At 46.9% G+C, this 25,440-nt stretch overlaps 1 protein-coding gene across 1 annotated transcript in view; it reads right to left on the reverse strand.

Moving 5' to 3' along the window:
- RASAL1 (RAS protein activator like 1) overlaps window positions 1-24,344 on the reverse strand; it is a 43,774-nt gene extending 19,430 nt beyond the window's left edge. The window contains exons 1-12 of the mRNA XM_031948584.1: window positions 23,867-24,344; window positions 18,122-18,178; window positions 16,907-17,020; window positions 15,864-15,928; window positions 15,307-15,436; window positions 10,814-10,895; window positions 10,105-10,227; window positions 9,098-9,186; window positions 8,200-8,317; window positions 7,430-7,583; window positions 2,721-2,785; window positions 2,161-2,273 (exon numbers count right to left, since the gene is read on the reverse strand). Coding sequence (XP_031804444.1) covers window positions 2,161-2,273; window positions 2,721-2,785; window positions 7,430-7,583; window positions 8,200-8,317; window positions 9,098-9,186; window positions 10,105-10,227; window positions 10,814-10,895; window positions 15,307-15,436; window positions 15,864-15,928; window positions 16,907-17,020; window positions 18,122-18,178; window positions 23,867-23,931 — 1,175 coding nt within the window. The 5' untranslated portion in view covers window positions 23,932-24,344. The remainder of the gene's footprint in view (window positions 1-2,160; window positions 2,274-2,720; window positions 2,786-7,429; window positions 7,584-8,199; window positions 8,318-9,097; window positions 9,187-10,104; window positions 10,228-10,813; window positions 10,896-15,306; window positions 15,437-15,863; window positions 15,929-16,906; window positions 17,021-18,121; window positions 18,179-23,866) is intronic.
- Window positions 24,345-25,440: the final 1,096 nt, after the last annotated feature.

The raw sequence follows: 25,440 nt of genomic DNA on the forward strand, positions 1-25,440 counted from the left end.
CTCTATCTCTGTCTCTGTGTCTCTTGTCTCTCTCTTTTCTCTCTCTCTCTCTTCTCTCTGTCTCTTTTTTTCTCTCTTCTCTCTGTCTCTTTTCTCTCTCTTCTTTCTCTCTCTTCTCTATCTGTCTCTGTCTCTGTTTCTCTTCTCTCTGTCTCTCTCTCTCTCTCTCTCTCTCTCTCTCTCTCTCTCTCACACACACACACACACACACACACACACACCTGAGCTGGTGGCATAGCTTAAGGAAAGGAGCACTCAGAACATCTCAATTCAAATCCCACAGCTGACATTTACCTGTGTGATGACCTGTGTAATTTACTTGTGTAAATGTTATGTCTGACATTTACCTGCAGGGAACTCATTCAATCTGCCTCAGTGGCCGCTGTGGTCCTTTCCAGCTCCAGACTGAGGATCCCTTTGCCAAGTCCACTCCTTCCTACCTTTACTCCACCTCCGGTCCAGGTCCCCTTGTCTCCCTTCCCACCGCCTCCTTCCAGCTCAGTCCTTCCTCACCTTCTCTAGACGACTACAACAACCCCCCCATTGGTACCCCCATCTCGCCTCCCCCAGCCCTAGTCCATCCTCTACTCATTTATCAAGTGACTACTCCTAAAGTCCAGGTCTAACCATATCATCCCCAGTGGTTTCTAATTATCTCCAGGCTTAAACATCAAATTTCAAACTCTCCAGAACCTAGCTTCTTCCTACTTTTCACTCTCATTTAATCCTCTCTACCCCCTAGTCTTTAATCCGATGACAGCATTGTTCTTCCAGCGCAATATTCCATTTACCATTCCCATGCTCTTGCACTATCTGTCCCCAATGCCCAGAACTCTCCTCTCCTCTGCCTTTTAGTCCCTTTGGCTTCCTTCAAGACCCAGCTCATTCTACCTCCAGTGAGAGTCCCTTCCTGTTCCCTAGCGCATCTCCAGGGCTGGTTCACTCCCTCTGAGACTACCTTCTTTTTGTACGTATATGTGGTTACATGTTGTTTCCCCCACTAAAATGAGAGCTCTGGGAGAGCTGGGACCCTGGTTTTGCCTTTCTTTCTCTCCTCAAGTCCTTAACACAGTGCCTGGCATAGGCTTAATAATATTTGTAGATGACTGATTTGACTTCCCATGATCCCCCTTTCTTCTAGTTTTTGCTCCATTTACTCCAGCTCCTCAAAAGCAACTCTCTACTTTAGGAGAGAATCTCCCAATTTCTCCACTCCCATCACTCTGCTCTGAGCTCTCCCAAGTAGTTCTCCCTGAGAGCCCCCTCTCCTGTTGTCTCAAACTTCCTGGTGCCCTTTCACCTGCTCTTCTGGTAGCCCAGGAATATCCCAGGAATCTGTGCTCTGGCTCTTTCCGTTTCCCTTCTTGGTCTGCTTTCCCTCATCAGGAAGGTCTTTTAAAATGCATGAAGCATAATGGTTAGGGTTCTGGGCTTTGGCGGCTAGAAAGAATGGATTCCTCAGGTATGGAGGATCATAGATTACACAAGGACTATTGATTTCAGAACCAGAGTGAGCCCGACCTTTTCATTTTACAGATAAAGCAACTGAAGCAAACAAAAGTGAAGTGAGTTACTAAGTGTTTAAGAGGAATTTTAATCCAGCCCTCCCTGAGCAGTCAGGTCTTTATACAAGCTGTGTGACTCTAAGCAAGTCATTTAACATTTCTGAAACCTGTAAAAATGAGTGGGGAGGGGAAAACTTTATGGCCTTTAAATAGAGTCCTTCTAGCTCTGAATTGGACCAAAGTCAGATAAATGATAAACAAACCAGGGCCAGGACCACTTGAACCACAGGCAATGGAAATTCAGGGTCTGGAATGGGCTACCCTACAAAAACCTGTTCCCAGAATTGGAGGGGCCGAGATAACATCCAGGATCCAAGCTAGGTTAAAGTGGAGGAACTAGGCCGAGAAGTCTAAACATAACCCTATGAGTTCTGGGATGGAAGGGGGACATACCTACTTAATCATCTATCTCTTATTCTTTCTGCTCCTTTTCTTCTTCTCCTCCTCCTTCTCTTCCTCCTCCTCCTCTTCCTCCTTCTCCTCTTCCTCTTTCTCTTCCTCCCCCTTCCCCACCTCCTTATCCTGTTACCATAAGTCTCTCTGCCTCCAAAAGGCAGACCCCAAAAGGTCTAAGCCCCTACTAACCCCTACTCACCTGGTCCGGGTCAGCTCTATCTTACATGGGTCCAGCTCAATGTACTTCTTCTCTTCAAAGATGCGATTGACACAAGGCTTGAGGACCTCATGGAGATAAGGTGTGCCCACCAACTGCAGAAAAGAAAAGGCAGGAAGGAGATGGGGGAAAAAAGAGGATACAACTCAGGGAGAAAAGTGAACCAGACCTTGGAATGGGACCCAGGAAAAGAGTTTGAGAGCCGGGAAGGAACTGAGAGTTCCTTGTTATTCCACTTTTTTACTTTATAATTGAGGAAACTGAGGCACAAGCAAATTATCCAAGAACACACAAGTGGGAAGCATTAGATATGGGATCTGAACCCAAGTTCTCTGACTTTATGATAGACCAGCCTCAGGGAACCGATATGAGAGATAGGACACCATGCTGCCCTACTGACTGAAACTAGACTTCTATCTCCCCTCCCCCATTCAACTCAGCGAAATTCTATCCAAATTCAGGTGAGGTCTAAGTCTGACATCTTAGAGCTAGAATCTCGAGCAGGGACAGTCCCTACCCCCAAACCCTGGGATAGCACTCACCTTCATGAACTGCTCCATGGACTTGGAGGCCAGAGAGTTGGAGCGAAACAGGGTATTGGGATCCGCTGGAAGAGAAGGGACATGGCCCCTGGAGCCGGGGAGAGCTTTGTGCTCGGGGCACCTTCCCGTGCCTCAGGATAGTGTCTGGAGCATCCCCAGTGTGGTGCCCTAGGCAGTCAACGGGATGGTTTCTGAAGAGGAGAAGCTATATAGGGCCAGGTAACTTTTCTCCTCCATTAGGCCTTTTGGGGATAGACCGACAGGGAGAGAGGCAGTCTAACAGAATGGGAAAAGCACTGGGTTTGGAGTCAGAGGACAAGTCCTCAATGCCCAGCTTTACCACCTTAAACCTGGTGACTATGGCTAAGACCTTTCCCTTTTCTGTACCTCACTTGCCTTAACTGTAAAATGAAAGGGATGCACAAGCTGACATTAAAGGTCCCTTCAGTTTTAAGAGATATCTTCCTGCCTCAAGCCTTTCCCTTTTTCGCTCTAATGTGATATTCCTAAAGCACAGGTCCCACCATGCTGTCAACAAATAGCAACATATACGTACTATTTCTAGATTCAAATCCGAACACGTCTATCTTTCCCAACCTTCCTTTCCAACTTTATTACACATTATTTATTCTGTGTAACCTTTTTCTATCCTTCATCTATCATATTCCATCTTCCATTTCTATTATCTTGGCACACTGTATTTATTTTATAGCTATCTCCCAATGAACATGCTATCTCTTTCAATGAACTAGAAGCTCTTTGAGGGCAGGATCTGTTTCACTTCTCCTGTACATATCCCCAAATGAACTATAAGCTCTGTTAGGGAAGGACCTGTTTTACTTCTCCCTTTGTATGGCCCCCTACTCCCTGCCCCAGTGCTTAGAATATAATTAGACACTCAGTAATATCTGATAAGTGATTGAGTTGAATTGTACAAAGGATAAGCCTTGCAGTCAGGAAGATATGGCTTCAAGTCCTGGCTCTGATGCATCCTGGCTATGTGCCTCCCTTTCTTAATGCCTTTAGTTAATTCTCCATACTATAAATTATTGAGATACACAAGGGATTCCTATGAAATCGAAGATCCAAACCCTCTTTACTCCACCCCCTCCCTTCCAGTTGTAAATTCTATGATAAGTGGAATGGTGGGTGGATGTTGAGTAAGTTGGACACAATGAAAAGTTTGCTTGAGCCCAGTGGATCCTCCCACAGACAGATCCAGTGGCAGCAACAGTGCCCTGAAGATGTTGATAATGGTTCACCTTTGCAGTGCTTCAAGGTATGTATAATCTCATTTGAGCCTCACAACAACCCTGAAAGGTAAATGATATTATCCCTTTTATCCCTATATAAGGAAACTGAGGCAGACAGAGATGAAGTGACTTGTCTAGGATAACTCAGCTAGTGAGTGTCTAAGGTCACATTTGAATTCAAGCTGTCCTGATTCCCCAAATCCTGAGCTTCTTATCTTCAACATTCAAGTCAATGGCCTTTTCTTGGCTCTCTTGTCACTCGATGTATAAATTTTCTTTTGACACTATTAGTCACCTTTCTTCCTATAGCTCTTTCCCTTTCCTGGATTTCATGACATCGCTTTCTTCTGCTTTCCTTCCTACTTGTCTTATTGCTCTTCCTCAGTTTCTTTTGCCAGATCATTATCCAACTAAAGGCAACTAGGAATCAGGAAGACCTAGATCCAAATTCACTCTCAGAAAGGGGGACCATGGGCAAGTCATTTCACGTCCGTCTGCCTTAATTTCTCTAACGGTAAAATGGCAATAATAATAGCACCTACTTTCTAGCATTGTCATAAGAATCCAATGAGATAATATTTATAAAATACGTAGCCCAGTACCTGGCCCAAAGTGAGTGTTTAATAAATGGCTGGTTTATGGCTGGTTTAGATGGCTGAATAGGGGGGAAAATGTGTTCTCTAATAAGGATTTGTTATCCAAGATACATGTGTGTATAATATATATACATACATGTATGTATATGTATTTATATATGTAAATACGTGTGCAAATGTGTACCTTACACTCTGCAAACTGGCCAAAATGGCAGTGGTCAATATTGGAGGAGTAATAGAAGGACAGACACAGTAATACATTGTTGTGAAGCCATGAAAGGTACAATCATCTTGGAAAGCAATTTGGAGTTAAGCAAATAAAGTGACTAAATGTCCATACCCTTTGAATCAGAGACTCCATTATTGGGTTTGTACCCCAAGGAAGCCGTTAATAAGAGGAAAGTCAGTATATACTCCAAAATATTTACATTAGTACTTTTTGTGGGGGGAAAAAAAGGACTCGAAACAAAATAGATGTTCATTAATTAAGAAATGGCGAAACAAATTGTAAATACATGAATGTAATGGAATATGATTGTACTGAAAGAAATGATGTTTGTGGTGAATACAGAGAAACACAGAAAGATTTATATGAACTGATACAGTAAATAAATCAGCAGAATATGATATATACTGTGACTATAACAATATACATGGGAAGAACAATGACACACCACAAATCAAAAGTAAATGTAGCAAAAGTATAAAGATCAAGTGGAGCTAGAATGAACAAACATGAAAAGACAGCCCCAACCTATCCATTAATGAAGGTAGAACGTCCACAGGTATTACCTACTACAAATATTTTTGGACTTTTTCAATGTATCAATCAATTGCGTTGATTTTTTTTCTATAAAAATACTATTCAATATATGGGATTGGCTCTCCACGAGGTAGATGGGAATAGATATTAGGATAATTATGTAGATGTGAGAAACAAAAGATATCAATAAAAATATTTAAAACAGAATAAATGTTTTTTTCCTTTCTTTCTTATGAGTATTCCTCAATGCTCTGTCTTATTTCTTCTCATCTCTATATACTTCCTCTCTTGATATTCTCATTAGCTCCCTCAGATTCAATTAGCATCTTTATACAGACAAGTCCCAAATATATATACAGTGTCCCAAAAACCTTAGTGTATTTTTAATCTATTAAATTTAGCATGTGGCTTGTCACATAGTAGGAGCTTAATAAATACTTTTTTTCTTATTTATTGACTATTAAGGTTTAAAACTGCACTGAGACTTTGGGATACTCTGTATATGCAGTCAGAATCTCTCTGTTGAACACAGCTCCAGCTGTTTGCTGGACAGCTCCACGTAGCTGTCCCACTTGCATTTCAAATTCCACATGCACCAAACAGAATTTATCATCTCACCAATCCTCTCCCCCAAGCCATTTTTCAAACTTTTATATTTTTGTTAAGAAAAATCCATCTTTTCTAGAGATGGTTTGCAACCTTAGAGTCACCCATGATCCTTCTCTTCATTTTTTGACCCCTTATATGTAAGCATTTGTCAAGGCTTGATTCTATTTCCACATTTCTTAAATCTGCCTCCTTCTCGATCCTCATGAGGGCACTGCCTAGTTGAGATCTTTGTCATTTCTTTCCTGGGATATTGTAAAAGCTCCTAATATATTTCTCTTTTTTGGGTATTTTGCCTTTCCAATCCATCGTCCTCACAACTCCTAAATTAATATCTCTAAAACAAGACAAGGGCAGCTAGGTGACGCAGTGGATAGAGCACTAGTCCTGAAGTCAGGAGGATCTGAGTTCAAATCTGGTCTCAGACATTTAACACTTCCTAGCTGTGTAACCTTGGGTAAGTCACTTAACCCCAATTGCTTCAGAGAAAGAAAGAAAGGAAGGAAGGAAGGAAGGAAGGAAGGAAGGAAGGAAGGAAGGAAGGAAGGAAGGAAGGAAGGAAGGAAAGAAGGAAGAAAGAAAGAAAGAAAGAAAGAAATAAAGAAAGAAAGAAAGAAAGAAAGAAAGAAAGAAAGAAAAAACACAAATAAGACCATGTCCCTTCCTTGCTCAAGAGACTTCAGTGGCTTCCTATTACCTTTAAGATAAAATATAAATGCTTCAACTTGGAACTTAATGTGATTCCCCTGTACATCTCCAACCCTATTTAATCTTACTCCTTTTTCACATACTCTTTTGTCCCAGCCACAGCAGCCCATCAGTGATTCTTTGGTCTCTATATTCCATCTCTTGATTCCATGCCTTTATACTGGCTATTCTTCATGCCTGAAATACCCTCCCTCATTTCCTAGTGATGGTACAGATGAATTGGTAGATGGATGGGTGAACAGATAGAGAAAGATAGAAAGTAGATATATAAATGGATCAATGGATGAATAAGTGAGTGAATGAATGGATGGATAGATAGATAAATGGATAGACAGACGGATGGATGAATTAATGGATGGATAAAGATAGAAATAAAGATATTATTGTTTCTTAGATTCCTAACAAAATCCCAGAAGGACTAAGTTAGAATGGATCCTTTTGGCTCATCCAGTCCAACCTTTTCATCTCACCCATGAGATTGTTGTGGCCCAGGAAATGTACTTACTGAAGGCCCACACAGTCAAGTACCCAGCAAAGTACGCTTTGTACTTTGAACAGCAAACTCAGGTCCTCTGACTCTAAGCCCATTGCCTCTCCCATTATACCAGGGTTACCTCTAAGGGGCATCCCTGCCAATGTTGAGTAGGCAGATAATCACTCCCTTGGAGGCTTTTAGGAAGGAGGGGCTGTCACCTAAGAGTTAGCTTTTTGATGCAGATCAGCTCTTTCTGGGAAGCAAAGAGAAGTCCCATGTGTGGGAAATAGGCTGGAGGGATCACTCACTGGTCCGGGATACTTCCTGAAGATTGAGGTAGTCCAGGAGGGGCACGGCCAGACCTCGACCCAGGAATATTTTCACCAGTTGGGTTGCGATATCCTGCCGACTCTCCCCAGAGCTCACTTCATCCAGCATGGCCAAAGGGGTCACGGTGTCATCCTAGGACACATAACACGGGAAGGAAAGGGTAATCCCAGAAGTTCTCCTTGAATTCCCAGCCTCCAAAAGCCCAATCACACATCCTCTGTGGAATGGGAATGTGGTCTCTCCAAAGAGTCAAAGTGGGTAAGAACTGAAGGTGGGAAGAGGGATGAGATGGAAAAGGAAATAGTTATAGATCCTCACAATCCTCATTGGCATTTATACAGTGTGGTTTAAATGCAACATCTGCTTGCTATCTCAAACAAACAAAGACGAAAAGTACTGTGATTTCCCTGGTTTAGGGAACTCCCAGTGAGGAAATTCCCTCTACCATTGCTGGTCTAAGAGTTTCATAGGGCAGTGACAAGTCAGATGACTTGTCCAGAGTCACATTGAATATGTATCATTTGTAGACTAGCTCTCTGTCCACTCTATCTGTTAAGACAGTCACTACAGGTCTTATAGTTTCCATTTCTCTAAAAGAGAAATTGAGCCTCTAAGAGCCTCTTCCAGATAATAGAGATTCAAACTCCATACTCCAAGAGCAGATCTCTATCCATTATCCTATGCAGCCCAGGCAGTCCTCCAGCTGACTGGAGGGAAACCAATCCCTGACTCTGAGACAGGAACCTACCTGGGCCGGGGACAGAACAGACTCCACCAACAACTCAATAAGGGGTTGGTAGTACACAGAAGGCAAGATGCGCTCCTCAGCCAGGCGCACCTTGAGCCGCAGGGCCCCCAGTTTACCCCTGCAAAGAAGGACCAGTACATGTAAGCTGGTAGGGTACACAGCAAGAGGATGTCTCCACGCTGGGATAATGTCTGAAGTGGGAGAGGAGTGCATAGATATATCTCAGTCATGGCTTTTCTGGTAAAAGGATGGGAAGCTAGCCAATGAAAAAGCCATCCACATTACCCACCAACTAAAATCTCTCCTTCAAGTACCATAGAATTTTAAAATCATAGAGTTAAGGTTGGATGAGTCCTCAGAGACCACCCCATGCAATCTTCTCATTTTACAGAGGAAAAAACTGAGTCACATACAAGGGAAGGGACTTGCCCAGGGTCACACACCAGTTGGGTTTTTTCTACTTCTCACATACACAGATACACAAAGATACAACAGATATGCCTGTGCCCATTCTCCTGGCTGGCACAATCTCCACAAGCTCAAACCCAAGTCTTCTGCCCATCTAGAATTCAGGTGCCACCACTACTACTCTTGCCCAATGGATAAGGCATCAGCCATTGAACTTTTTTGGCAAGACCCAAGATATAGGTTTCAGTTCCATGCCAATGAAGAGACCTAAATTCCTTGCCTGCTTCTTGGGATGAAAGGGAAGGGTAGAAAAGGAGTCTAAAGACCTCAACCAAGGCTCTACAGGAGGCGTGGATAGTTCTTAACACACTTGGGGGAGGGGGTGTCAGGAATTCCAAGTCCCTCTTCCATAAAGGTTCCAAAACATTGTATCTTTAGCCATCCCATCCCATCCAGGACAAGGGCCCTTCTTTCTCAAGCCTTCATTTACCCAGCATCCTCTTCAGCACTGGCAAAGGGTAGCAGACGGAACCAGCCACTGGGGGGACACTGGAGCAGAACATCAGGAGAAAACTCCACCTGTGATGAAATACCAAGTCTTCTATTTACCATTTAAAGTAGGGTGAGAGTCAGGGGGAGTGTTTAGAACACAAGATGTGATGTTGCAATAAAAAAGCATAGGATCTGCAGTTAGAGGATCTGGGTTCAAATCCTACCTCTAATCTTTATTGCCTACATTACCCTGGGCAAATTACCCTGTATCTGTCTGTCTGGTTCTGTTTCTTCTTCTATAAAATGGGGGAGGAGGAGAGCAGAATGTAATTTGCATATAAACAAAATATTTGTAGCTGTTCTTTTTTATATAGTGGCAATGACCTAGAAATAAAAGAGGTGCCCCATTAGTTGGGGAATGACTGGACTAATTATAATAATAAAAATAACAATAATTTATGATATATAATTAATATTAATTATTAAATATATTTGATGATATATAATATTCTGATAATACATAGCACTTCAAGATTTGCAAAGCACTGTAACTAAGATCTCCCATTGTGCTATAAGAAATAAGGGGACTTGATGGCTGCTCCAAATTGGTGGTTCTATGACCCATGACTTCAACTCATTTGCCTATAGTTTTAAAGGAATGGCTAAGATTGAAAGAGATAAGTGACTTCCCTATGAACCAACATCCTCTATTAAATAATGGCAGCATGAAATTCAGCATTCAATCTACTCTCCTGTGCCGTCTTCTTTTAGAATCTCCGAATCAAGGTCTATAAGACTTGCCATTCAAATCCTTTCTGCTCTCCTCCCCATTCCCACCTCTGTCTACCTCTTATCCGCAATGCAGTTACACTCTCCCTCCAGGCTTCCCAGTCCCACTCTCCCCAACCTCTGCTTATAACTGCTCCTGTCCCATGGTTCCATTGCTTGGGGTTGGAGGTTGGGGTGCATGTACAACTGAGTTCTTAATTCTGGTGGTTGACTCACCATTCCCAGGAAGTCATTCTTGCCCACCATGTCCCAGTCCCACACCTCCACTCGGAGCGGGCCCTCCTCGCCATGAAGCTCTAGCACCTCATCCCAATGGGGAAATCGTGTCTTCTTGATGGTCTGTGAGAAGGGCATCAAGGCCGGCTGTTAGAAAGGGGAGCTGTCCTACCTACCCGAGAGCTGCTTCCCTGGATTTCCTTCCATTCCCTCCAGTAATACACGGCCCAGATCATAACATTCGCCCTATTCTGACCCCAAGATAGTTCCAGGCACTCCTCCCCACACAGAGGCAGCCCATAGGAAGCACATAGGTGCTTCTGTTTACCAACAGGGTTGGATCACCTAGGAATCATTATCATAAGACAATTTTGTTATCACTCCCATTAGAGAGAAACTGAGGCTAACAAAAGGGAAGAGAAGAAGGGAGTGAGCAAGTGATAAAGAGAAGTAGCATCTCAGCTTCTATCCCAGATAGGTATTTTTTTTCTGCAAAGGTACTTCCTCGATCCTTGAACTCAGATCCACCCCCCAGGATGGGCCCAGAGCACCAGACCCATGAAATTCTCCAACTTTACTGTTCCCAATCCAGATCCCCCATCCTCAATAGCCCCAGACTCATAGTTTCGGTATCATTTCTCTCCAGCTCATTCGCAAAACCAAGGTACTCCCTGCCACTCTCCCAAGGTTCCACTGGGACCCATCTTACCACCGTTTCGAGGCTCTGGCTGCCCCAGAATATGCGGGCAAAGGGGTCCGAAGTGCCGGAGAGGTCTCGGGGAGCCAAGTCTCTGAAGATCAAAAAGGAAGGGGATAACATCATATGTCTATAATGTTTAAAGGTTTGCACATTTGTCATGCCCAACATACAAGATAAATGGTTTAAGGATTATTATCCCTATTTTCTTATGAGTAAACTGAGGCACAAAAGCAAAGTCCATAGTCATACATTTGGTAAATGGCTGTGCTGGAATTCATACACAGTTCCCATAAATTCAAATGTAGTGTTCTTTCTACAATACCACACATGCTCTTAATTCTAGGATTCTAAGAGGTGACGGTTAGCGTCGAGAATACGGTATTAAGAGGATTATATATAGTCAGAAGACCCTGTTTCAAACCTCACTTCCTTTCTCTGCTCCTTACCTGTGTAGTCTTGGGTAAGTCACTTTATACTGCTTACCTATAAAATGTGGGAATTTAGATGATCCCTAAAGTTTGTTCCAGCTTTAAATCTATAATAAGCCTATAGAGACTATAGAAATTTATTATCTAACTCCTTTTTCTTATAGTCAAAGCAAGTGATCCTCAAGAAAGTTTTAGCCCTGGAAACTTCGAGGGGTAGAAGACGGGTTGCTAAGGCAAAGAAGCAAAGGTCAAAGGGTACAACAAGAATGGCAAAGAGTTGGAGGGGTGCATTACTCTAAGCAAACAATCCTACCTTATCAGACCCAGCAGAAAAGCTAGTCTTTGCAGGAAGAACACAACTGTAGGCAGCAGGTCCCATTGATTAACTCATAAAGTAGACCAAGAATATACTGTACCCAATGCAGTGTCAAGCAATCAGGGCCCCTTCCTTGGCAATGCTCCTCGAGAAGCCCTGTGCACTTCTACCCCCCATCCTCCCTCTCTGCTGGATTCGAAGCTCCCTGTTACCATGACAACACTCAAACAACTGGATCCCAGACAGATCCTCCAGTTCAGTCCCTTAGGATCCTACAAGTTCCCTCCCCCTTCTCTTCTTGAATGGCTTAAAGGGTGCATTTTTGTTATTTAGGGACACGTCATTTCTCTTTCCCCCCAGAGGAGAGCAAAACAAAAAGCAAAGAGGGAAAGAAAGAAGAGGGAAATAAGATACTGGAGTCTGAGGAGCTATTCCCTAAAAGAAAGGCTCATAAGGTTTGGAAGTTAGAAGGGAAATTTAAAACCATCTAATTGAAATCCCTCATCATAAAAATATGGAAATAGAGAAGAAACGCAGAGAAAAAAATAATTGGGCCCAAGTCACACAGGGGGTAGGTGTCTGAGGAGGATTCCAATCCAGACTTTATTTCATCTCTCTTAAGAATAACTCTTGTCACCTCCTCCCCTATTTAAAGAGCAATGGGTGTGGGGAGGTTGCAGTCACTTGGAGACCCTGCGGTAGCTTCTTCCCACTCCAAGCCATCACCACTAGCAGCCCAGCCCCTCCTCTCCCATCCCTATATCTAATCCATTGGCCCCCTCCTTGGTTTCCTAGGAGCTGAGTCTGGTTGCTAAGATACAATGGTCCTTTCTCTTAGTGCTAGGATCCCACACAGCCTCACTTTGGGGGTGGAGGGCAGCAAGGGCAGAGAACAAGGCTTGAAATCTCTTTTCCATTCCACCCCCTAACTAGGAATGGGCAGATCAGAAGCACCATCCCTTCTGCCTAGATTTTATCACTCCTGTTCCAAGGCCCCTCCAGTTCTGACATCTGTTCTAAGGCCCCTCCCACCCCTGACATCTCCTGTTCTAAGTCCCCTCCAACTCTGACATCCCCTGTTCTAAGACCCCTCCCAGCTTTGACATCCCTTGTTCTAAGACCCCTCCCAGCCCTGACATCCCCTGTTCTAAGACCCCTCCTGGCCCTGACATTGCCTGTTCTAAAAGCCCTTCCAGCTCTCACATTCCATATTCTCAACACTCCATATTAATCCCCCTTCTCCATCCTCAAAGCCCTTTCATATGAGATCAATCAATCTTCCACCTTACGTTCAAATGATTTCAAAGCCACATTCAATATTAGGTCAAGTTCCTTCCCCCGCACACATGCTTTGTGGGGGATGGGGGGAGGAGACACGGAGAAGAAAGAGCTCTGACCCCGCGCTCCCACAGAAAGCCAAGGGCAGAGCCGGGAACTCGATGAATTGTCTCTCGGAAAGAACAGAAAGAAATTCTGCAGAGCGGAATACGCAAGAGGAAAGGATATTAGAAGTTATTCAATCTAACTATAATCAAGGAAAGGGAGGCTCATGGAGAGCTTGTCTAGCGTCATGATGCTTTGAAGTAGCAAACCTGAAGTATGATAGCAAAAATAACTAGCATGCAAATGGCAGGTTAAGGTTTACAAAGCATTGTATGTATGCTCTCTATTTGTGCCTTAAAAACACTCTGGGAGACAGGTGTTATTATTAGCCCCATTTCACAGGAGAGAACATGGAGGCTGAGTAATAAAATGACTTGCCTAGAATCTTACAGCTAGTAGCTGCAGCGGGGCATGGGATTTAAAACCGTGTTTTTATTATTGATAGGTGTTATTATTAGCCCCATTTCACAGGAGAGTTCATGGAGGCTGAGTAATGAAGCGACTTGCCTAGAATCTTACAGCTAGTAGCTGCAGCAGGGCATGGATTTGAACTCCCATCTTTCTGACTCCAAGAACAGGACCGACATGAAACCCATCTAGAAGAAGAGGGAGGTGGGGTTGAATGAGTTCTTGTGGGAGTGAAAATGGGAGGGGACGTGACTAAGAGTGCACAAGACATATGGAGAGGAGGTAGCATCCTTCACTAGCACAGATATTCTCTGCCCCCCTCTCCCCCTGACGGTGCCCTGGCAGGTGTATTTCCAGGAATGGAGATGGGGTGCACTGAGTCATCCATATTCTCTCCCCTTATATCCCTTGGCACTGATTGGCTGGATAATGCAGAACAGAGGCACAGGGACTCTGGTAGCCTAAGACTCCCAAGATTCTGTGGTTCTCTCATTCACACCAGATGAGCCTCCTCAAGATCAATTCATTTTCTAGAGGTATTGTAACAGACTCAGCCTTGCTAGGGCCTGGCTAGTTCCTGGGTGCTATTCCCGGTTCTCCTGACCCAATTAGCTCTCTGGAGAACCTGAGCTAAGTAGAGCACATATATACAGTGGTCCTCAAAGTGTAGTCCAAAGAATTGTTGGTGTCTCTGAATCCCTTTCAGAGGATCTACAAATTCAAAATTATTTTTTATTTCTAATATAGTAAATAGCTATAAATATAACCCATGTGAACAAAAACTCTTTGAACAGATCCTCGATAGTTTTTTTTTAACAACATGAAGATACTGAGAACAAAGGTTTGAGAACCACTGAAGGTGAATTTCGCCACCATCCTGGGCTTTGATCACTCCCTGAGAGGTAATATTGGGCACGGAAAGGAGCACGAGACATGGGGTCCAAAGATCTGGCTTCAGTTCCTAGCTCTCCCAGTAGCCAGGTGAAGGACCACTGAGCAAATCACTTCTGTCTATGGATCTATTCCTAAGCTCCCTCCCAGCTCCGACATTCCCTGTTCTAAGGTCCCTCCCAGCTCTGACATTCCCTGTTCTAAGCTCCCTCCCAGCTCTGACATTCCCTGTTCTAAGCTCCCTCCCAGCTCTAACATTCCCTGTTCTAAGCTCCCTCCTTAGAGGTTCTATGGATTTAGAACCTAGCTCTGACATTCCAGGTTCTAAATCTCCCCCATCCCATTCTATATTCCTATGTCCCTATGCAAAGATTCTCCTAACACAGGATGGTATCTAAGATGCCAAATAAGGACACTGGAGAGCACTGCCTAGGACAATGCTGCCAAGGTCCCATGAGCCTTGAGGGGCACTAGGGAGGCTCTCGGGAGCCAACCGCTTCCCCTCCTCCATTCTATGGTCTGTCACGCACAGGCCACCCTATTACATTGCAGAGAACAGAGACTCCTAGGGTGGGGGCGGGAGAGAAGGCTCCCAAAGGGAAGAGGAGCTGATTTCTCTGTCCCAATTCCCAGAGGAAAAAAGGTAGGAAGGAGGGAGAGAGGGGAGGAAGGAAGAAGGGTGGAAAGCAAGATGGTCTGAGTTGGAGATTGCTGGGGAAGAGACAGCTGGTCTAGCCGACTGTTTCCAAGAGTGGCCACAGCTGATTCACAATGCCAGGCTGGGGATGAGTCAGAGGAAGACAACACTGGCAAGCCCCCCAAGGCTGCCACGAAGCCAGGCTGCCTCCTTGGTACCGTCCACCCCCTCACTAGCGCCCACTTCCAACTGCCCATGACCTTTCCCAGTCTCAGAGCGGCTCGACAGAAGCAGCTGCCCAAGGTGTCTCAGCAGGAACCCTCCAACGCTGGGGTCCAGCCGGCCCCCTGGCCTCCCCCTTTCTCACTGTGTCCATTTTGTCCCCCAGATACAAGGAGGTTCTGCCCACCCCCGTTACCCTCCACATCGGGGACTGTACCGAGCCTCGATGATGTGGCAGCGGAGCCGAGGTCCCTGGGCCTCTGCCAGGAGCTTCACATCCAGGTGGATCTCCCCTTGCACCTCCTCATCGGGGTCCACGTGACTCAGATTGAGCCAGCTATCAATCCCTTGTATCAGAAAAGGTCAGAAGGAACATCATCGCCCGGCTGGATCCGGCTGGCTCTTTCCCCATGACATGTGAGGAGTTCAAAGTCCCAAACAGAACCAGCGCTATCCTCTGCTCCAGCACCCCTCCCCGATCTGATAGTCTTCATTCTCAAGCCCTTGGTAGCCCTGACATTCTGCGTTCTAAGAACCCCTACTAACCCTGACATTCTCTGTTCTAAGACCCCTGCTAGGTCTGACATTCTATGTTCTAAGACCCCCTACTAGCCCTGACATTCTTTGTTCTAAGACTCCTGCTGGCTCTGACATTCTCTGTTCTAAGACACTTCTTGGCTCTGATAGTTGATTCTCTGGGAACCCCCAGCCCTTGGGCAGCACTCCCCATGCTTGGGCACCACTCCCATGTTCCCATCAGTCCCGGATTCTCACCTCGGGGGCTTGCAGATGCAATGGTCTCCTTGCTCAGTGAGATCTTGCCAATGATGTCATCGTGTCTGCGGGGAACATGGTGAGGGATACCTGGGGTGAGAGTCTGACGGGGGCAGGGAAGAGGGCCAATGAACCTGCTCCTTCCAAACCAGGACTGGGGAACCTTTTTTCTGCCAAGGCTATTTAGATATTTATAACATCATTCACGGGCCACACAACACTACCGATTTGGAGAACTCTAGCAGTGGGAGGTTGTTGTCCCTAGCTTTCAGCTCATCATCCCTGAGCCTGATTATGCAAATGATATCCCTGGCGGAGTTCCCCTCCCTGTTCTAAGCCCTCCTCTGTGAGACCAAGTGGAGATCTTTGAGCCCTTCCTCAGGCAGGGGCTGTGGTCACTTTGCCATGAGCCCTGCCCATCTAGAACTCAAAAGGGTCACTGCCATCTAGTGACCTGTTAGAATGACTGGACCTTCCCACCAAAGTGGGATCGGCGGAGTTGGAACTAGAAGAGATGGCAAAAGCAATAAGCCCCAAGCTCATCACTTTACAGAGAAGGAAACGGACTCGGGTCCTTAACAGGTGCTCCTCACCATGGGCAGAACAGCAGAAGACAAGATGCTACAGGCGTGTTGTGAGACATTAGAGGAATTCCTTCCCTTCTACCGATTGCAATTTTCTCCTTTGTGAATTAATGCAGTGGGACTAGATATTCCTTAAGCCCCCTCCCAGCCCAGACATCCCCTGTTCTAATTTCCCTCCCAGCTCTGACATCCCCATTTTAAGCCCCCTCCCAGCCCAGACATCCCCTGTTCTAAGGCTTCTCCCAGATCTCCCATGCCATATTCTGTAGGCCTCCTTGACTACTCTTATATGCCTTTCTCACTTTAGTGTTCTGCCATCTTTTTTGAGAGCCAGACAAGCTTTGCCCAGGGAGAAGGGCCATCATCCCCAGCTCCTGCTGAGCCCGCTCACTGCTAGCCCACGATTGGTTCTTCAGGTGGCCCCCAGCTCTGCTCAAGATCATTCTACGGGGCCCTCACCCGATGGTGTCTTCATCCAGAACATAGAAGGCCAAATGATGGAAGTCCAGCGGCAGATGCAGGGTGTACTCTTCTCCCCAGAAGGGATTCAGGTTTCTCCACACAGTTGCTGTCCTGGAGGGTTGAAAGAGAGTGCCTGGACATCCAAGTGGGAGTGTGCACCCTCCCCCCCCCACACTCACACACACACTCACACACACACACAGAGACACACACACTCACACACACACACTCACTCACACACACAAACTCGCACACACTCACACACATACACACACACTCACTCACACACACACACTTATACACACACACACACACACACACACACACACACACAGCCTCAGTACAGCTAGAGCTGGGGGTGGGGAGGAAAGGAACCAGCTCAGCCTGGGAAGGAGGAGATGTCACAGGACAGCCTTGGGAGGGGTGGCAGGCAGGCATCCTGGTGAGTCAGCCCTGGGAGGAGGCCAGAAGGAGCAGAAGAAGGTTATGGAGACACAGGTTTGGGGATGGATGACAGGGAGACTGAGTCAATCCCTTTGGGCTTGGCTCCCATCGATGTCACACCCAGGACTTCCCCAAAGAGCCAAGATGTGGGTCATGTGTCCCACGTGCGGATCATGAACTCTAGATCAGGGTGGGACCCAGAAGCCACCTCATTTTACAGCAGAGGAAACTGAGGCAGGGGCGGGAGAAGGGAAATAATCTTAGTTAAAGTCATAAAGCCTCTTGCTGTTCAGTCATTTCAGTCCTCTCTTGCTCTTCACGATCCCCTTTGGGGTTTTCTTGGCAAAGACACTGGAATGGTTTGCCATTTCTTCTGCAGCTCATTTTACAAACAAGAAAACTGAGGCAGATAGGATAAAATGAGCTGTCCAAGGTAGTGGGTAGGAAGAGGTAATACTACAGCTGCAACCTGAATTCTAAGAATTTTTAGGAATAGAACCCAGGACTCCTAAGTCTCTGCCCCAAGTAACCATTTAAGACACAAGGGCATTAAACACCAAGTTTAACACCTAGCACAGGGCTTCTCATCTAGATGAAGGCATTTAATAAAAATAAAAAAAAATGAATGAATGAATGTCAGGGTAAATTGCCCCTTTCCCAGAAAGGTCACAAGCATAGGTCCATAACCTCTGAGGACAGAGAGCTGTGCCCAGTGCCCAGGGTAGCCCCCCACTCTTGCCGTGGCCAGGCAGCTTCCAAAATGCTCACCTGGCTACCACCTCATGGTCCACCTTGACAATGCAGTAGGGGTCACTGTTGCCAGACCTGTGGAGAGAGGACCTCACCCTTCAGAGCAGCCAAAGCTTTTATCTCACTTACAGTTAGGATGGTCCTAAGAGCTCCTCACACGCAATGGATCATGACCTACCTCGGGGACTTTGCACCAGCTGTCCCCAGGCACCTCCTAAAACCCTACCTCCTTTCAATGGGACGGATCCAAGAATAAAGCAATGAAGCAAAAGGCAATTATTAAATACTTACTTAACCTCGTGCTAGTTTGTTTTTTTCCCACGTTTGTTTCTTTCATTTTTAATTTATGAAATAAAACAAGCATTTCTATAACATAAGATAATGGCACATGAAAACTGCAGATCTACTATGTACAACCTGTTGTTCCTTCTAAATATACAGTAACTTTATTATGTGAATCCTTTTTTTTGTGCTAATTCTGAGCGTAGGATCATGGACAGCGTCAGATAGACGGGAGCTCATCCACCATGTGGTCTGACCCTCTCATTTTACAGATAGCTGTGAGGTACAGTGGATAGCACACCCAGGCTGGAAGCAGGAAGCTCTGACTTCAAATCCAGCCTCAGAACTTACTAGCTGTGTAAGTGACTTAATCTCTATTTGTCCACACAACAAGTAGGTCGCTCAGTGGATAGAACCCTAGGCCTGGAATCAGGAAAACCTGAGTTTAAATCCTATTTCAGAGACTTACTAGTTGTGGTCAAGTCTACCTCAGTTTCCTTAGCTGTAAAATGGGGGTCATCATCACACCTACCTCCCAGGGTTGTTTTAAGGACCAAAGGAGAGAATAAACATGAAATGCTCAGCACAGTGCTGGCACATAGTAGGCATCATAAAAATGAAAGCTGTTATATCGATGAGTAAACTGGAGACCACAGAGATTGATTGATTTGCCCAGCAACATGAAGAGAGTCCAAAGCAAAGCTGGAATTCAATCTCAAACTGTAGGATTATGGACCTAACTCTCCCTGGAGGCAACCATAGAAGATGCCTAGTTGAAGCCCTTCATTTTAAAGGTGAAAGGCCTGGAAAAGTGAAATCATGTACCCAGGGGCTCTCATGTAGGTGGGTAAATTTGGAATTAAAACTCAGACCCTCTGACTCCAAAAAGGGTTCTCTGTCATGCAGGGAGAAAAACTGGTTTAAGTGATAATTTTCCAACTACGACAAGTGTTGAACAATAGCTCCCACACAGAAGAGCTGGTGCTTGGGGGCAGTGTGTGAGCAGGAATACCAAGGGGCCAAGCCTACCTCTTTATTCAGTGTCTGTACGACCTAAGCATTCATAGAGCACTTTGGATCTGAAGTCCACTCCTGTTTCACGGCCTTCCTTTCACTGAGTGAACGGTTTTAATCCCTTCTGCCTCAGTGTTTGAATCAATCAATTGGGGAGGGGTGGGATTGGGCTGGAGATCCCATAAAAAAATGCTCTCCTGGATGCCCTTGTTCTGACCTCCCAAAATTCTGTCCCTTGAATCCCACTCCGAAAAGACTCCCTCCCTCCCAGCCAACTCTCCACCCTGAGCTGCTGACGTGAGGAAAGGTCTTTATCAAGCTCCCATCACATAGGGGTGATCCGGTGTCACCCAGGGAAAGTGCCTACTCAGCAGGATGCTATCTGCCCTGAACCCTGGCCCCTTAGCCTTTCCCACGGGGATGTGAACCGGGTCCTCTTGCTCCCTACTTGTGGGAAATCAACTATAACTTCCCTCTGTCCCATTTTTTCATGTCCAGGAAAGATATATGACATCTGAGAGTCTTTCTTCCAAGACCTCTGGATCAGTCCTAAATTAAACTCCTTTCAAAGCTGGAGAGTTTTAGAATAGGAAGTAGTCATATTAACTAGTGCTGAAGGAATCAGCAGTCTACCTGGTTTTGATAACTAACTTTCCCCTTCTGTACCTCAGTTTCCCCTTCTGTGGATGGTGGCAGCTAGATGGCACAGTGGATAGATACTCTGTCTCAAATCCTATCTATTGACTTCAAGCTTGGAGGAAATGTAACACTATACAAAACCAGAGCTTAAAGATCATTTAGTCCAAGCTTGTTATTTACAGAAAAGGACACTGAGACTCAGAAAAAAAAGACACAGAGAATTGTAGGCTCCTGCATCTAGAGCTGGAAGGGATTTCAGATATCCAACTAAGGAAACTAATCACACAGGTGTTGTAAGCATAAGAGGCAGTATTTGAGCCCAAGTTCTGGTGACAGAGCCAGAAATCTCCTCAGTATTAGAACCCAGAGGTCCTGACTTCCAAACTGGTATTTTTGTTCTTTAAAAAATTCTGCCCAGATTATTTCAGAAAGGCTTAGAGAGATTTACACGAACTGATGCTGAGTGAAGTAGAACCAGGAGATCATTGTACACAGCAACAGCAAGACTATACAATGATCAATTCTGATGGATGTGGCTCTTTTCAATTTTCACCTTTGTTGTTGTTGGTTTTTGCTTGCTTGTTTTTTTTCTTTATCCTTTTTTTTCCTTTTTGATCTGATTTCTCTTTTTTTTTCAATTTTTTTCTGATTTTTTTCCTGTGTAGCATGATCAATGTGGAACTATATTTATAAGAACTGCATATGTTTAACCTATATTGGATTGCTTGCCATCTAGGGGAGGGGGAAGAAAGAAAAGGAGGGAGAAAAATTTGGAACACAAGGTTTTGCAGGAGTGAATGCCAAAAACTATCTTTGCATCTATTTTGAAAAAATAAAAAAAAAGATTATTATAAAAAAGTAATTTTGCCCAGGAAAAAGGGAGATACTTAGGTACCCAGACCAATTTTCAAGCAGTCAAAAAAGTGCTTGGGAAAGCTTAGGGCTCTCCCCACCCCATTCTGCCCCAGCCTGATAGCTCTGTTCATATCTTCTTTGTTAAACTTCTAAATCAAAGTATCTGGTGGAAAGAGCCAAAAGAATTGGCTTTGGCACTTTGAGCCAAAGAAGTTAGACTTGAGTCAAATATGATCTCTGAGGCCAGCCACAGAACTATGATGGTGGAAGGGGAATGCCACTCCCTTCCCCCTCACCAAAGGGAAGTCTCCAATATATGGGACCTTTCTGTGAGACTAAAACTGGATCTGTGGGAAAGGATGGCATTTCCTGGCCAGGAAAGTGTGGGTAGGGCAAGATTAGGACACAAGGTTCTCGGAGAAGCTGAGGTTCCCAGTGCCCTCCACCTGCCTGGGAAAGCCTGGGGCTCTCCCTACCCCATTCTCCCCCATCCAGGTGGCTCTGTTCAGAGCTTCCTTGTTAAATTTCTAAATCCAAGTGTCTGGGGAAAAGAGCCAGAAGCCAAGCCAGATACACACACACACACACACACACACACACACACACACACACACACATCTCAACTCCAACCGAGTAATATGGACAGTAGTGTCTCCCAGCTGCAAACCACCAGGCCATGGGTGACAAGACATATCTGTGCCCTTCAGGACAGGGCAGGCTCTCCGACAGGCCAACATGTTAGCTTTTCCATGCCTCAGTTTCCTCAATATGAGAATGGATTAAAAGAGATCACTCCCAGCTGTGACACGCTTAATACTGATATCGGGAATTTCCATTTCACTTTATCAATTTTAACCTGCTTTTTATATTCATTATCTCCTTGGAGTCTCCTAACAACCCTGTAAGCCAGGTACTGCTGATATTGTTAACCCCATGAGGGCCTCAACATACCTTTCCAGACTCATTAGACATGGCTCTCCCTCCTACAAGGTGACTTTTTCTCCGCTGCTCTATTACACCACCGCATTTCCCATTTCTGTGGATTTACACTGGCCATCCCACATACTTGCAATGTTCTCCCTACTAACCTCTTCCTCATAAAGCCCTCTCTTCCCCTAAGGCACAACCCAAGCTCCCACTTCTTTATGGAGCCCTTCCCAACCCCTCCAACTTCGGGGCCCTTCTTCCCAGACTACCTTGTATCTCACTGCTACTCTGAACTAATTTGTATTCATACTGCGTACTGATATATAATCTCATCTTCTCCATTAGAATGTAAACTCTTTGAGAGCAAATATTGTTTCCTTCTTTATCTTTCTATGTTATTGTCGCTCAGGCTTCTCAACTCCATTTGGGGTTCTCTTGGCAGAGATACTGTAGTGGAGAAATTATTCCTTTCTCCAGCTCATTTTTCAGAGGAGGAAAATGAGGCAAGCAGGGTTAAGTGACTTGCTTAGGATCACAAAGGTAGTGATAAGAGTCTGAGGATAGATTTGAATTCAGGAAAATGGGTCTTTCTGACTCCAAACCCAGCACTCTATCCACTTTGACTCATAATTGCCTTTTCCTTGTACCCGAGTGCATAACAAATGCTTGTTGACTTGACTGATTGAAGTGGCTCACCCAAGGTTATAGTTGAGATAGATACAAACTTGGGTCCCTTTTGATTCTAGGTCCAATGTCCATTCCATTATACAGGAACCCAGTTTTCTCTTACTCCAAGCATATTGTTTTTGACCCTCCAAAAATGGAGTGCTACCCATGATGGAAATACCACAAAAATACCACAACTCTCTCCCACACACACACACGCTCCCAATGACTTCAGCAGGGATTCTTAGTCTGCCCACTACTCTCCTCTATAAAGTAGCCATCCTTAGGTGCTGAATCACAGGCACAGTCCCTTCCCTGATAAAGATAAGCCCTTTGGGGAAGGGGGTGGAGACTGTGTTCCACATTGGTGTTGACCCAATGCCTCTAGGGAAAAAAAACCATACAAACAAGGAGTATGGAAGCTCTAGAGCCAAGGGTCTCTTGCTCTAATCAGACCAACACCAGCCATGGGCCAATCTCTGATCCACCTCCTCCCACAACACCTAAGGCCCCCATGAACAGATATACCCTGGAGTGCTGAGGTCTAGACTAGGAAAGGAACAGGATGAAAGACTACTTGTTCCTCCTTCCCAAAATAGCCTTAACCTGGCTGGGCACCCTGGGGGAATGGAAAATGTGCCCATGGCTGAGAACAGGCTCGATCAGTTGACAGAGGGTGGGGACTGGGGATGAAAAGTTACTGAACCCAAGACCCCAGGAGGACTATGGGAGTGAGAATCATAGGGCTAGAAGCCCTGCAAGGGAACCCACCCCAAGAACCTTAAGCACAGAAGAGGATGCCCCCAATAGCTCATCTCCCCTTCCAGGGCCATCCTCCATCTGTAAAGGCCCCCACAGGTTGAAGCTGAACGAGTCTCGGGGGGAATCTATTGTGCACCACTGTTCCACCCCCTCCCCTTGAAGCCCCGGGGGAGAAGTTCAGCTCAAACTCCACGACTCCCTCCCCCAGGACTGTCTGGGGAGAGATGCCCTGATTTTCAGACAGCCTACAATGAGAAACCATCTGCCTGGACTGACTGGGAGAACACTGGGGGGGGGGGGAGGCAGAAAGAGGGAAGAACAATGACCGGGGGGGGGGTCGAAGCTGGCACGACCCGTTCCCCCAAACTTCGGGGAGAGCAGACGGGCTCTGCAGGGGCAAGGGTGGGGCTGTGGTTGGGACAGGTTGCTTTTCTCCAGGATTTCCCACCTAGGTTAAGGGGGGAGGGACACAGGGCGCCTCTAGTGCCCAGCACAGTGGCGGACACATAGTAGGCACTTATGACACGCGTGACTTCCTTCCCCTCCCCCCCCCAAAAAAAACAAACCAACGAGGAGGCGCAGAAAGAAATGGGGTGGCCGGGGAGCGGGGAGACTCACACGTCTTTGGCCGGCAGGTCTCGTCCCTCCACCACGCGGAAATTCAGGGAAATGTTCCGAGCCATGGTCTCCCTTTGCGTTGGGGGTGCGGGGGGCCGGGTGTCCCAGGGCGGCCGCAGCCCAGGCAGCTACATGTCCGGAGCTCTGCGCCCCAGGCAGCGGGGGCGGGGAGGAGGGGGAGCAGATCGCCGCGGAGCGAGGATGGGGAGCGGGGGGTGTGCGGGGGCGCCCGAGGGGGCAGGGGCAGGGGGCGAAGCGGACCTGGGGGAGAGGGGGAGGGAGACCAACGGCTGCCTGGGCTCTACAGGTGGCTCCGGAGGGTGGAAGCGAGCAAAGAAGGAGGCATCGGCAACCAGCGCCGCACTGCCCGAGCGCCTCCCTCGGCCCGCCCCCCGCGCCCCACCCGGGCCAGCTGGAGCGCAGAACAGGCGGGTGTGGTGCGGGGCAGGAGAGGGGAGGGCGGAGGAGGGGGCGGGCTCAGGAGGATTCTCCTCCCCCCACTCCCTCCAAGATCGTAATTCCCCCCTCCCCACGCACGCCCCCTGCTGATTGCCCCCCAGATCTACCCCACGCCCTCCTCTCGGGCTCCGTCCCTAGACCGACGTCTCCCCACCCCGCGGTGCAAAGCTAAGCTGGGTTCTAGGGACGCAACTCTGGGCAGAAATGGGGGAGGATCCCCCGGAATTGGGGCTGCTGCGCCGCTGTGGGATCTGGGAGAATCCTTAGCTCTGGCGGAGATGAGGTTGCGCCCTCCGTCTCCGGAATGGGGAAGGGGCCACCGGGCTCAGTTCTGGACCCCGGGGAGAGGGGAAAGTGGAAATGCGAGGGAGGGGCTGGTCCAGGATCGGGACAGAAAGGGGGTGCTCAGACCTGGTTAGCTCTGATGGGAGCTGGGGGGTGGGGCGGAAGCAGCTGCGGTGTGGGATGGGGCAGAGTAGCTCCCTTTTTCCAGCTCCGGCTTGGAACTCGGGGTGCGGCACCAGACTGGGATGTGGAAACCAGATCGGAGATTTAGGTGCAGCTCGGGTCCAACAAGCCAGGAGGGGGGGCGGGGTTGACCCGGGGGAGGAAGAGCGTGGGGAGAAGGGCTTAACTCTGGGGACTGGGTGGTGGAGAGACTGGGGACGGGTGGGGACAGAGGCTAAGCGCTAGTCCCAGCCCGAGGGGCCCGGAGGGGGCCAGTGGGGCTGGGGGCCAGCTCTGCCAGGGATTGGTACGGGATGGGTGGGGCGCAGCTCTGGCCGGGGATTGGTGGGGTTCCGCAGGGGACCGGGGTTGGAGAGCACTGCCCGGGAGGCTCAAGCTCCGGTCTGCACTGCCCGCGCTCGCTTCTGCCCCGGGTTTGTGGCTCGCCCACCTCAGGACTGGGCTTGGCAGGAGGGCCAACTCTGCTCTGCCCCGGGATAGAGGGAGAACTTGGCCTGGGACAGGCTCCGTCCGGGTTTCGGGGATGAAGCCCGGGCCAGAAAGACTCGAAGTTTTCCACGGCTTCTGGGGACGAGAATGCATGGGAAATTTAAGGACGTCGGGGAGAAAGACTTTGCCTTCATCCCTCCGGGGCCAGGTTAGGATCT

Source organism: Sarcophilus harrisii, chromosome 1 (assembly GCF_902635505.1).
Source record: "Sarcophilus harrisii chromosome 1, mSarHar1.11, whole genome shotgun sequence".
Classification (NCBI taxonomy): domain Eukaryota; kingdom Metazoa; phylum Chordata; class Mammalia; order Dasyuromorphia; family Dasyuridae; genus Sarcophilus; species Sarcophilus harrisii.